This window comes from Solanum stenotomum, chromosome 9 (genome assembly GCF_019186545.1).
Source record: "Solanum stenotomum isolate F172 chromosome 9, ASM1918654v1, whole genome shotgun sequence".
Lineage (NCBI taxonomy): Eukaryota > Viridiplantae > Streptophyta > Magnoliopsida > Solanales > Solanaceae > Solanum > Solanum stenotomum.
Window position 1 is genome coordinate 5,277,239 of NC_064290.1, and position 14,660 is coordinate 5,291,898.

Below are 14,660 nucleotides of genomic sequence, written 5' to 3' on the forward strand. Positions count from 1 at the left end.
ATTTCGTTCCTACTTGCTTGGTACTAAGGTCATCGAGCATACTGACCATTCTGCATTGAGGTATTTGATGGCGAAAAAGGATGCAAAACCACGATTGATTAGATGGGTATTGTTGCTGCAAGAGTTTGATTTTGTGGTAAAAGATAAAAAGGGAACCGAAAATCAAGTTGCCGACCACTTGTCCAGATTAGAGGAGGAGGCCATGCTAAAGTTTGGAGATAGGGCTGAAATTAATGATGTTTTTTCAGATGAACAGGTATTGGTTGCTTCTAATGATTTGATTCTTTGGTTCGCAGACTTTGCTAATTATCTGGCAAGCGATATTGTGCCACCCGATTTGTCTTTTCACCAAAGGAGAAAGTTTATGCATGATGTGAAGAAATTCTTTTGGGATGAACCTTATTGTATCGTAGTTGTGCTGATGGGATTATTCGTCGATGTGTGCCTGAGGTTGAAATGTTGAGTGTACTTGAAGCATGTCATTCATCGCCCGTTGGTGGGCATCATAGTGGTATTCGGATTGCACATAAGATTTTGCAGTGTGGATACTATTGGCCTACCATCCACCAAGATGCTCATGATTTCGTCAAGTCTTGTGATCGTTGCCAAAGAGATGAAGGGATTTCAAAGAGGAAAGAGCTCCCTATGAATCCTATATTGGTGATCGAATTGTTTGATGTATGGGGCATTGATTTTATGGGTCCATTTGTGAGTTCATATGAGATGAAGTATGTTCTTGTTGCGGTTAATTATGTATCGAAGTGGGTGGAAGCAGTAGCGCTCTCCAACAACGAAGGTAAAAGTGTCACCGCATTCTTGAAAAAGAATATTTTCTCCAAATTTGGTACACCGAGGGCTATTATTAGCGATGGAGGCTCTCACTTTTGTAATAAGTTGTTCAAGGCACTATTTGAGAAATATGGTGTCCATCACAATGTAGCCACTCCTTATCATCCACAGACTAGCGGTCAAGTTGAAGTGTCCAACAGAGAAATAAAGCAGATATTGGCGAAAACTGTGAACGCCAATCGAATGGATTGGTCAAGGAAGCTTGATGATGCTCTATGGGCATATCGCACTGCATACAAGACCCCCCATAGGTATGTCGCCTTACCAACTTGTATATGGGAAGTCTTGCGATTTACCAGTAGAGCTAGAGCACAAGGCTATGTGGGCAATGAAGAAGTTAAATTTGAATTGGGGCACTACATTTAATCAAAGGATGAATGACTTGAACGTGCTTGATGAGTTTCACCTAAAAGCTTATGAAAGTTCAGTCTTATACAAAGAGAAGATGAAAAGGTATCATGATCAAAAAATTGAAAAGCGAGAATTTGTGGTTGGTGATCGTGTCCTGCTATTCAACTCTAGGTTGCGCCTATTTCCAGGCAAACTCAAGTCCAAGTGGACCGGGCTATTTTTGCTCACAAAAGTTCTCTCGCATGGAGCGGTTGAGCTTGAAAATAAGGATGGAACAAGGTTTGTGGTGAACGGGCAAAGGATCAAGATCTATCTGGGAAATGCTGAAACTGTGCAAGAAGTGATTGAGGCCTACAATCTTGATGAAGTCTGAGTAATCAAGACACATGGGTCGTGCCGTGACGTTAAATCAAGCGCTGCTTGGGAGGTAACCCAAGATGTACAATCTGGCCAACGATAGGGTTCTGTTTTCCATTTAGTAGTTTAGCTTTCTTTGATTACTTGCGTCTTTGTATCAATGTAGGTAGGTGCTTCAGTGTTTTAGTTCTTAGTGTTGGCTAGAATTAATATAGGGTCCGTGTCTAAAAAGTGTCCAGGAAATGTTAAAAAATAATAGTCTATTGGTTGCTACATGTCCAGGTACACCACACAATGAATCTGCAGAAAATGGACTGCTGCAGAGGTCTACGGATCCAATCGACGGCCCGTCGATTGTTCCACGGACCGTCAATGGTATCCGTAGATCCCAGGTAAGTCCCTAAATTTGTCTAAGTATAATAGTGATCTACGGTCCCTATCTACGGACCGTAGATCGACTTACGGACCGTAGACGGGGTTTCGTGAGTCCAAACCCTAAAGTTGTCCGACCCGACCCAAACCCCCATTACTTAAAAGCCCCCATGTTTCAATCCATTTCCATTCCCTCCATTACTCCCAAAATCATTTCACCCACTCTTTAAACTCCCCAAATCACTCCATAACTACCACATAATATCCTCCCTTCCATAAATTTCCAAAATCCCTTCCATACCAAAAACAACCCATCCCATAATCTAATAAAAAGGGTCCGGTGTTTGGTTAGTAACGAAGAGGTGACTCTTTGGTCTTGTTAAGCATAGTATCATCACGCAATCACCCCACTCCTTGTTGCTTGTAAGGTAATAGACTTTCCCCTCACTTTGAATTTCGATTCATAGATTGAATATAGAGAGTCGGGAGTTGGGTCTTGACCTTGGGTAATTGTTAGATGAAAGTGCATGATCAACTTGAATATTACAATGCCCTTGGAACAATAGATAGTGATTGTATAGCATTAGTGTATGTGATCGTAAATACTATATGCTAGTTTCGACTTAGGGTTCCACATGTAGTCTAAATTGTTGGGTATAATAATCGGTCGGAATCTTAAGAATGACGAACTAGCATAATTTAAATTTGTAAATGCATGATGAGGTTGTGTTAATATTGAAATAAAAGGTCAAAAATGTATGATACCTGGCACTGATGGCTTTCACGATACCCCGTCTACGGACCGTAGATGGGGTTCATAATTGGATGCACCTGAAAATTTTCATCAAGTGTAAAACCACGGAGGTGGACTACGGTCCGTAGGTCCATCTACGGACCATTCTGCAATTCCGTGGTTTCCATCTGCGACCTATATGTCAGGCCCCCTGATCCACTGAAGAGATCCACGGACCGTAGATCAGTCTACGGACCGTAGGTCTCCTCCGTGGATGACCACTATAGCATCTGTCAATTTTTTTTTTGTGGACTTAGTTTAGGGTCGTTACCAATTCTAAAGTTTCTTTTGCTGCATATGGTTAGCTTTAGCACTAGTATCGTTCCCGCAGGTACGATGGCACCCAAAAAGATGGTCACCTACTCAAAACGGGGCTAGTCCAAATCTGTTACCCCTAGTTTTTGGTTGATTGATGAGGACACCGACAACGACTCTGAACCCAGCATATGTGCCTCTCAACCCTTTGACTTCTCGCGCTGCATGCTCCCTGACGTAGTCACTGTCTCCCAGTCTGATGAGGAGCACACACTGATTCGGTCACCAACTGGGGCTGCTTCCAGTTCAGAGGGACCTATGTCCGGGTCTGAGTCTACCCATGCCTCAGGCTCCCAGTCTGCTCACTCTTCACAATCAGAGTCTGTCCATGCTACATGGTCCAATGCCAAATCATCCACAGGGTCTGGAGAAAATTACCAAGCAGCCTTGTCTGACGAGACAACTAGCTCAGAGTCCATACCTGCACCACAGAATGATGAGCCCACTCTTGTAGCCGGCGAGCTGAATAAGTGGTGCGTAGAGGGTCAATGGCAGATCTATCGGGATGCTAAGATGGTCAATGACAAACAAAAGATGGCCCGACGAATCACATAGGAGCGCAGAGTCCTCACGGGGAGCTTGCACACTGTTCCAGATATTCACAGGTTGTTCAACCTTCACAAGTGTGACTGGATGACATGAGACCCAGGGACGTATAGCGAGGAGATTGTACGGGAGTTCTATGCTTCTTATGCGGCCACTCTCCGCGATTTCATTTCCTAGCAGTCAAAGCCACTAGTTCAGGCTCCGCTCACTTCCATCTTGGTTCGAGGGTGTCCGGTGGACATATCACCCGCCACCATTAGCCGTTTTCTCTATGGTCCTACCACGGGCCACTCTTTGTCCCCTAACACTTCAGAGTTTGATTATCGCTGGGACATCGTGTGGAGTGACGCTTTTCAGAGGAATATTGAGCAGCGAAAGACTGTTATACTATGGCTGGCCAGGTACATTGCTGCGGATGGCGAGCGGGCGGAATGGGCCGCTGCTCCACGATTGGGCATTCGGAAGGCCACGTTAAATTTTGTGGCCAAGTTCTTCTGGCTGCTGGTGCGTAACAGAGTATCGCCTACAAAAGCGGACAATCAAGTCACGTGGGACAGAGCGGTGATGGTTGCAGCATTGGTAGCAGGAGTAGAGATCGACTTTGCCCGCATGCTGCTGGCAGAGATTCACGAGATAGCTTTCAGGACCTCCACCACTTACCCCTTCCCATGTCTGATTTCTCATTTGTGCACGGACTCTGGGGTGCCAATCTGGCATTGCGACAAGTTAGTCCACCCTACAGGGGCATTGGACATCGGCCTTATTCGGGATGACGCAAATGTGGCAGCACAACGCAGAGAGCTTTAGGTTGAGGTACCTCCTTTGGGTGCCGATCTTGCAGACACAGTGGGGTAGGCACAGGGTGATGACCGTAGCATCCCTGATCACACCGACACTGTTCCGGGCTCCTCACCTTAGGCAGCTAGTATGGCTCCTAGCTCTTCCCGGTCCACACCGCAGTTAGGAGCTACTGTGGTCCCTTTGGCCAGAGTCCAGAAATTAGAAGCTCAGATGGCCACCCTGTTGCATCACATCTAGCCATGGATGCAAAAGTCCATCGCCGAGTCAGAGGCCAGAATGGAGCGCAGGATGGAGGGGATGATGGACCGTAAGGTCCTAACTGTTAATAAGCGGCTTGACGCCTTTGAGTTGCGAGTCCTCGAGCGATCAGCTCCGGCCACAGACTTATCTGCTTTGCAGGCTGACATAGCCAGCCTCCGGACTGACGTTGATGTCATTCTTGCTGCACCTTCAGTTGAGCCTCAGGCTGCCCCTACTGCGCTGGCTAATGATACAGTGTTAGATGCTCTATTCAGTGGCATCACCGAGGAGGGGCCTGCACTGACACATGCCAAGGGAAAGCGGCACCGCTCTCATCACACGGAGAAAGAGAAGGCTCAAGAAAGACAGTGTCGGCAGGAGAAGGAGGCTAGGAGGGCTTCGATTGCGGACGAAGAGTTGCGCCAGCAGAGGGTGCGTGAGAGAGCTGCAGGGACATCGAGCTCTGCCCCAGTTGTAGAGGTTCAGCCTGTTTTGATGGGCGTTGTGAGCACCACTGATGGTGCGGAACAGTTGATAGAGAGCACTACTGAGAGTGCTAGGATTGCTGAGGTGGGTGTGTTCCAGAGGGCTCCGGGAAATCGAACCCCCCTGCTTGTTGATGATTCGCCGGCGCTTTGCGCCACAGGTTTGCTTCACCCAAATCCATTTTCTTTTACTGTCTATGTATGCATTGTGGACAATTGCATCTATTTTTGTTGGGGGTGGGGTAAATGGATTGTGAGTGATAGGGTGAAGTCTGAGTAACCCAACTCATGAATCCTCTCTTGGGGTTTTCTTGCCTGTGTTTTTTTCCCCTAAAAGATTGTTTAATTTTTGTTGAACCGGCATGTCTTAGGATTGTATGTGTAGAAGCATGATCAGAATGAAGCATGATGGCTTATAAAAAAAATGATACCCGTCAGATTCTGGGTTGTATGCTAGAAGTAAGCTACGATTAGTTGATTGTGTTGGCTCTGAGTATGACATAGTAACAATCGACTTTATGACATGACTAGACCTGAAACTTGAACTGGGTAATCTGATAATCTGATAATGAAACTATGTGTCAAGAGTGGGTGAGAATCATTGACTGTTCAAATGATTTTTGTGCAAAACTAGAACTTGCCCGGTTAGTCCTGCTAAGACAATTCAATCGAGAGGATAGGAAGTGATCATAGGCCATTGTTCTGAAAAATCCACAAATTGCCTAGAAGGATTCAACCAAATGAAATAGCTGTCCCCTTTGATCCAACATTGAGCCTAAAAATAAACCATTTCTTTCTAAAACCCCGAACTCACTTTCCCATAATCTACTATGTTGGCCCCGGTCCCTCTTTGGACATGTGCACTTTGACTTAGGCCAAAAGCCTAAGTTGAGGGTGGCTAATGTAAAAAGTAACTTCAATCTTGGCCCTGACCTGACATCGGGTATTATGCACCTCAACTAACGGAAAATCCATAAGTTGAGGGTGGCTATGAAAGAGGAAACTGAAAGAAAAATGGGTATGAAAAAAGTGGAAAAATAAAATAAAAATAAAAATAAAAAAAGAAGGGGAAAACGTGATGAAAGGATGTGACTTGTTAAAAGAAAAAGGAACAATAAAATAAAAGGAAAATGAGCTACAAAGTCTAAAGTCACATCCGTGGTTGAAAAGAATCAAGGGAAAGAAGGTAAAGCAATAATATGACAAAAAAAGGGCAAAAAGAGGTTAAAAGTCTAGTGTAATGACAAGGAGGGCAAAAAGTTACTAAGCAGTACCCAAATGTACCACACCTGACCCTGAGCCTACGTTACAAGCCAATAAAGTCCTATAGTGATCCTAGAGTCTAGTTTGGAGAGTCTAAGCAGTGAAAATAAAGGCAAGCTTATGGCAGTAAGCACTAACTGTATTTGAAATTACTTCTGAGCGTGAGTGTTGAATAAATCCTTGTACCATGAATGAAATTAAATTTTTGCGAAAAGAGGATTTCGTTTGAAGTAAGGGCACTAGTTACATCGTTGGAAAGTTGGTACCTGGGTGACAGTGAGAAGGTGTCTATTGTGTGTCAATTGGTTGGTCTGTGTCATGATGTGATCCACATGAGTTGGCTTGTCGAGTCTAAGAGAACGAATGTGCACCCGAACAATGAGGAGGTAGAGAGCCATGTGATTGCTTGAGTTAGAAATGATTGCTTCTATACAAGTGTCGTTTAGAGTTCTAGTGCGTCGCTTGAGGACAAACAACGAATTTAAGTTGAGGGTGTTGATATACCGTGAGTTTACGGTATTTCTAATACATTTCACTTACAAGTTGTGTGTGTCTAGGGCCTTTTTATATTGGTTTTTATGTGTTTTATCATGTTTTGCAGGAAAGGTGTTCAGGCGCGGAAGTTTAGAGACAGCTGAAGGAAATGCAGAAAAAGGCATCCACGGAGGTCATCTACGGACCGTAGGTCCATTCACGGTCCGTAGGTGATGACCGTAGATCAGCAGGAATGTGTTGAGGACAAATCAGGGAAATCTGACCAAGTGTGGAACCACGGTGCCCATTGACGGTCCGTAGATTGATCTACGGACCGTACTGTTGATCCGTAGAGTGAGACTGCGAGGGTTCCAGTACCTGATTTTTGAAGATGCTAAGTATGGAGCTACGGAAGGGATTGACGGACCGTAGGTCGATCTACGGTCCGTGCTGCTGGTCCGTCGTTTGCTTCAGAGAAGCTGATTGTTGGATGCTGAAATATTTTCTAAGTCCCGAGTGACGGAAGGGACTTACGGACCGTAGATCAATCGACGGTCCGTAAGTCAGTCTCGTGGATCGAAGACGCGTACCTGAACAAAACTTTCCTTAATTTGTTTCCTTTTTTATTTAGGATTTGTTTTCTATAAATAGGACATGTAAACCTCGTTTTTGGGGGTTAGACACTATTATTCTATTTTTGCTTTGTAACTTTGGAGATTAATTTGCAACCCTAGCAATTATTGATTTCCCAAGTTCGTTTTGAAGATTTTGGCTTTGCAATTCAAGTTAATTTTCTGGGTTTATTATTCTCTTTACGTAAGTTCATGATTTCTCCATCTACAATTATGAATTGTGTTCTTGCTAATATGAGTAACTAAATCCACAACTAGGGTTGTGGGAACCATGATCAATTAACAAAGTATGAATAGTAAATAAGCAATTCTTGACTAGTATTTTGCATGCATTGATAATTCTTTCGTTTAGAAGTCTTTTTAACGGTGGCCAACGTTAGAACTCGCCTTGTTACTACTTGCCGGACCAAGGAGGTAATTAACAAGAAAAGAATTATCAACATAGATTTAGTGTGATACTATCTAATAGGCTAGTGTCGATTGGTGCGAAGTAATAACTAAGCCAAACATCGATTATGATGTCTAATATGAGGTAAAGGTAAGGGTTAGTAAATTATACACACGTAGCCGGACCAAGGTGCGGGGTGAAATTCTCTAGATGCCGGACCAAGGATTTAGAGATACCTAACTTATCACTTTGCATGTAATACACTAGAAAAGGATTGCTATTACTAGAATTACTGCATTATGAGCTTATGGGGAACACGTATACCCTAGTTATTTCTCTTATCTTGATAACAACCAAAGTTGAGTTTGATTATTGATTACTTATTAAGTTCTTACTATTTGTTTCACACAAGCACAACCCCCCTTTTATTACCTGTTTCTGGAAATAATTTGACTAATTGAATATAATTGTTAGTTAAAGTAAAGTCTAAACCATTTTCCTCGTGGGATCGATCCCAACCTACAAGTTAGGTTCTTTACTTGATAACGATCACTTATACTTCTGTAAGGAGGTGTAATTTGAGCGTATCAGAGACGTGACCATTACCCACAACCATTGAGAAATTGGTTGTAGGAGAAATTACAAAATTCAAAAATTTTGCCATCCGAGGTTGAATAAAAATATGGGTACTTCCGCCGTCCACCAATATAACAATAGGTGACCCGCAAACATGCCTCTTGAAACGCAGAATAGTTGGGGAGTGACCACCAGACAAAGCATGATAAGATATTGTAAAGTGAGCCTGCCTTTCTAAGGCATGTAACTCCTCTGCTAGCATTTCATCAGAGGTGAGTTGCTCTGTTGCAGACAAAAAGGCGTCTGGATCATCTTCAAAAAGGAGTATTCGGGGAAGAGTTTTGCACCTATGATTTGTTGTATATTTCTCATCGCAATAATAACACAACCCTTTTTCTCGACGTTGTTGCATCTCCGTCGGTGAGAGTCGCTTGACTGGAACGCGTGACAAAGCATTGGGGTTATTTCGTGCAGGAACAATTGATCTGGATTGTGTGTTGGAAGCAAGGGTTGGGTCTTAGCAAGGGCTGGAGTCATGGGCTCTCTCTAATTGAAGGCGTTGCTTATGGTTTGGGCCAACGAGATGGCCTCATCAAGAGATGTAGGCTTATGGACCAATACATTTGTCTTAATATCTTGACGGAGCCCAGATAAAAATAATTTAACCATTAGAGGGTCGAAAATGTCCTCTGTATCATCAGCTATGGATTCAAACCGTGCCTGATAATCTGCAACGGTGGAGAATTGTTTGAGCTTGGCAAGGCGACCCTCGGGATCTTCCAACTCTTTCTTGCGAAATCGAAAGACTAACTTAGTAGCAAAATGAGACCAACCAATCAACTGTTTATTTCGAAAGAGCCACCGATACCATTCAAGGGCTTTCCCTTCCAGATAGAAGGAAGCTAAAGATAGTTGATGTTCTGGTAGAATAGAGTAGAAATTGAAATACCTTTCAACCTGAAAAATCCAAGCAACGGGCTAGTCCCCGGAGAATCGACTTAACTCCATCGAAGTCGGTTTGTGCCGGAGTGCGATAGGCGCGCCACCATGAGGGTTTGCCATTAGAGCAACATCGGTTGATTTTGAACGAGAGGTTTTCGTGCCGGTACCTTTCAATTGTGAACCAATCGAGGCCACCTGAGAGAGGACCTCCTGCATCAGTTTGTGTTGGTTATCGAAAGTGGAACGGAGCTCCAACAACTCCTTAGCCATGTCTGTTTGAGTGTCTTCAAGTTTCTGGAGTCTAGTATCCACCATTGGAATACAACAATGAAAGCACCAATAGAGTGAACAAAAACTCTAAATAACAAGTAATTGAGAGTTTTGATTGAAAATAAGAAGCCAAGAAATTACAAACAAGAGACTACTGCAAAATTATAAGAAAGGAGATGAAGACAGGAATACAGAGAGATAGTGGAGAGGAGAGAGTGTTGCGACATATCAATTCTGATGCTCTTACTCCGCCTAGACCTGTCTATTATAATAATATTCCTCTAAGAACCTATCAACTATTGACACTTGCGTTTCCTCCAGGTTGCCAAACATATTCTTCAAAAAGCTTATTGGGTTGTCTCACCCTTTTCCTTCTGTGTAGCTGACTTTCGAGCCCAAAATCTTCAACGAGATCACTTGGCCCAACTATTTCATTGTCCAGTATTGGGTTCACAACATGTAGTTTAATAATTTATCACTATAACATAAAAGTAGATTGTTTGAATTATCGTGTAAATTTTGTGCATACTTCATAATGAAAAATAATTACAATTTAAATTACATATTTAAAATGACAAAAAAAAATTAAAAAATTAAATCAAAAAATTGTTAATTCGGGAGGGAAGTAGTATACTTATCAATCATATGTTTTTATACGTTATATTACTTAGAAAATAATTACAAATATTAGAGACTTAATTAATAATCTTATATAATATAAATAATATTAAAATAACTTTAAATTACGTATTTAAAGTGACAATTTCTTTTTTTAAAAATAAAATAGAAAAAATATTAATTTGGGTCGAAGTAGTAACTTGTTAATAATATATTTTTAGATGTTATATTACATTAAAAAATAATTACAAATGATAACGACTTAATTAGTAATATAATAGAAATAATATTAAAATAATCAAAAAGTAAAATAGAGAGGTGAATAGTAGTTCTCCAAATTTGGAGAACTCCTCTCTATAATTGAAGAATAAAGAGTGCTTGGAGAATTTATTCTCTATTTTACTCTTCAAATATAAAAAATAGAGAGTAAAATAGAGATGGATTGGAGATGGTCTCATATATGTGGAAACATTATGGTCATTGGTCAACCCTTTTTACCTTGGAAGATTTTTTCAACATTAATCAGCTTAGTAAGCTTTCATCTCTACATAGATTTTTTAATAGAAAGTTCATTAATTTATTTCCATAAGTTTCATATGAAAAAAAAATCCTAAGTGTTGACAATTGGAAAATATTTGACTGCATTTGGTGCAGATTTAAGTTTCAATCCAATTAAATACATTACATTAGTATCTTGTATTTTCTTCGTTGACTTTTACTTGCCATATTTTATTTTTTGACAGTCAAACTAGGTAGAATTTGATCATCACTTTAATAAAATATATTTTTGTTAAATTATATTAACATGAAAAGAATTATAACTTATAATATTTTGAATATAGTTTTTGAATATCTAATTTGTAAAATATTAAATTAATTTAGTTCAATTTAGATTAGTCAAATTAACTCTAAAAAATAGCATAACAAGTAAAAGTAAAAGTAAACGAGGAGAATATAATTTATCAATTAATTATAGCTAATAGTATGTGTTCTTATCACAATTAATTAGACTATTTTTTCGAACCTATTTAATTTCTTGAATATTTCAGTAAGTGGAATATCAACGACATTTATAAGGGTAAAAGGCGAAATCATGATGAGAAGTTATTATATTCTAAATTAATATTAATTTGTATATATTCAATTAATTTTAGGACTAATATAAATTTTAAATTAAAATTATTGAATTCGATCGAACTCGGAACTTAACGTTCTCCTTTCCTCTGCCTCTGCTGGCTGCTAATGCATGCAGAAGTCCACAAATAGCTTCTAATATTACCACTAGTAGTATAAAAAAATAGACAGCTAATGCATTAAAGCTTTTACTATATGAGTAATAATATTTCTACTAATAATAGTTTTCTCGATTTTAGTGTTGTGAGTATAATCCGTCTGAGAGAAAAAAATAACCACAATTATGTATTTTTTTATAATTAATAATATTTAGCAGTTGCTGATTAATAGGATGTCTCAAGATTAAATTTATACTTCAAATAATATTTAGCAGTTGCTAATTAATAGGATGTCTCAAGATTAGGATTATAATCTTTGAATCCATACGTTCAATGAAACAAAATATATAAATTTAATCCTAAATACTCCATCAAACTTCAAGTTATATTATTTCACTTTACACGTGGGATAAATTATAATTCAAAGATTATAATCCTAAAATTATAATTTCGGAACTTAATCAGTAAGTCAAACAACCCATTTGGTAACAAGGAAAATATTTGTCATCAAAAAATATTTTAAATCTCAAATATGAAAAGGCCAGGTGTGTGAAAACGTTTTTTTATGGGAAAATAACAAACAATTGATTGATTAATTAAGGTAATTCATGATAAATAAAAATACACAAATTCCCAGCTAAGACTTTCCATATACTTGCACATAAATCCAACGGTAATATCATTTACCTTCCTAATAATAATTAATGCAGATTAATTATTTTTTTCCTCCTTTTAAACCCCACATAATTCTCTATTTTCTTCATCTCAAACACATTTTGCAATTTTAATAATTTTCTTCTGAATTGAATTTTCTCATTTCTCCCTTTGTTCTTAGGTTGGATCTACATATACACATGGATTCTCTTTCATTTGTTGGCTTTTTCTTTGCGTTCTTTTTGAGTTTAATATGTTCGTCTCAAGGCTACACGTTCTATGCTGGTGATAAAGAAGGTTGGGTTTTAAAGCCGTCTGAATCCTATGATCATTGGGCCAGAAGGAATCGCTTTCAAGTCAATGACACTATTGGTAAACTTTTCCTCTTTTCTTTTTTCATCGTTAAATTTAATATTTAGATCTGTGAGTCTAGAGCAAGATCATATATCACTTCAGCTAATATATACGAATTTTTTTTCTGTATATATGTAAATGATTGATCAAAATTAACATTATACTTTTTATATCCTAGAAACATCATAAATTATAAATTCTAGATCACCCTATACGTAACACTTCGAATTGATATGTGACATTTTTGTGTTATTATTTTTTCAAAAACATTAAATTATGTATCGAGAGATTGAGTACGAGATAAAGGGTATCTCCAATTTTCTTTTATTTATCGAGAGTTTAGTTTAGCGTCACAATTTTATTTTTTTTTATGTTGGAGAATTCTTAACAATATTTATTTTTTGAAAAGTATGGAAAAAAATGTTCTCTTTATTTGATCGGATTGCAAAAAAAAACTTTTATATTGTTGAGTCACAAACGAAAACAAACAAACGTATAAAGCAACGAAACTATCATAGAATTCTTTAACTCCTCCCGAAAAATGAAGGATGACAAACATATTATTTTTAGTTTAAATTTTATGCAATGACGATGAAAAAATAGCTTATTAGATAATTATCTGTCAAATCTCTCCTGATAGAATAATTTGGTAAAACCTTAATCATATTACCAAAATGTTTACTAAGGTAACTACTGGTCAATTTCTTAATTGTGTTAATTTAGTAGTACGCATAATTAGATTACCAAAATGTTTACTAAGGTAACTACTGGTCCATTTCTTAAAAGTGGTAATTTGGTCTACACATAATTATATAACCAAATTGCTTACTAAGGTAACTACATTGTATATTTTTTACGTTATCAGTGTATATAAGTTTCGTTTTTTTGGTGTGCAGTATTCAAGTACAAGAAAGGGTCAGATTCAGTTTTGGTGGTCCATGACAATGATGACTATTTAAAATGTAACAAAACAAGCCCAATCCATCATTTAAAAGATGGCCATTCTAGATTGAAATTTACAAGAAATGGCCGATTTTATTTCATCAGTGGAAAAGACGATAACTGTGAGAAAGGCCAGAAGGTTCTAGTAGTTGTCATGTCGCCGAATCACCAAAAATCTCCATCGCCGGCGAGTTCTCCGGTGGCCACCCCGAATCCTCCACCGGAATCTGCTTCACCAGCTCCGGCGCCGGCGGCATCGGCGGCTGCAGTGGATGTGAGCTCATCAAATGTTCTGTTTGGGGTTTTTATCAGTTTGATTGCGGCAGCTGTTTTTCTGTAATTTGATTAGTTTGCGTTAATTTTGGTTTTATTTAATGTGTTTTGCTACTCTAAGCTCTATAGTTGTTGTGTTATGATAATTACTTTCATTAAGATATAATTCGTAGTTTTATGGTTGATTTTGTTTTTTATTTTTTGCTAAATTTAGATGCATGGTTAAACATGTGTTTTTATCTATTTATGAGATGTTACTTGTTAGTGTCAACAATGAAATACTTGCTAAATAAACGTGGGCTGAATATGTATGACTTTTAGTGCCAAAAATGAAATACTTGCTAAAGAAACGTGTATGAATTAGAGATTTTTAATTTTTAATTTTTTTTATATATTTTTATTCAAAGTCAGATTTTTCTAATTTTTTAAGATGCAACGTAATTTGTAAATTTGAAAATATTTTGAGAGGCAAATCATTTGTGTTGAATTTTAAATTTATAAACCAAACCAATAAAACTTCGATTTTTCAATCTCGGATTTTTTTGGATTTTTTAGTTTTTTGGGTTGTTTCGGATTTTTCCGATAAAGTATTGATACAACCATATAATTTACTTGTACTTCAAATATTTCTTTAGTCCTACGAAAATACTATCTAAGGTGTTTCTTAAAAAAAATAACACAAAATATGATATGATTAATGACACTAAAATATCCAACAAAAATAATAATCATGAAATTGCATAAAACAAATATTGCAAATTAACAAGTCATAATGAAAATGATCATAATTTAAAAGTACTAAATCATGCTAAAATAAGGTTAATAAGTATTAGTTACATGACTAAATATTAAAGGAAATTAAAATTAGATTATGTATTTTTATTGTCTAAACCAATGTAAAACTAAAGAACAAATATTCAATATTATTATCGT

General features: G+C 38.2%; 2 protein-coding genes across 2 annotated transcripts in view; both read left to right on the forward strand.

Moving 5' to 3' along the window:
- The window catches only part of LOC125878027 (tetraspanin-19), a 367,072-nt gene that overhangs the window by 80,279 nt on the left and 272,133 nt on the right, over positions 1–14,660 (forward strand). The gene's annotated exons all lie outside the window — the stretch shown is intronic.
- LOC125878031 (early nodulin-like protein 1) lies at positions 12,359–13,899 on the forward strand. The gene is made up of 2 exons (XM_049559331.1): positions 12,359–12,530; positions 13,409–13,899. Exons 1-2 carry the CDS (start codon positions 12,359–12,361, stop codon positions 13,792–13,794), a joined length of 558 nt encoding a protein of 185 aa, XP_049415288.1. The 3' UTR covers positions 13,795–13,899.

Coding starts and splice junctions, on each gene's coding strand:
- LOC125878031 (XM_049559331.1), top strand. CDS start 12,359: ATGGATTCTCTTTCATTTGTTGGCTTTTTCTTTGCGTTCTTTTTGAGT. Junction 12,531..13,408: donor TCAAGTCAATGACACTATTG/GTAAACTTTTCC, acceptor TTTGGTGTGCAG/TATTCAAGTACAAGAAAGGG.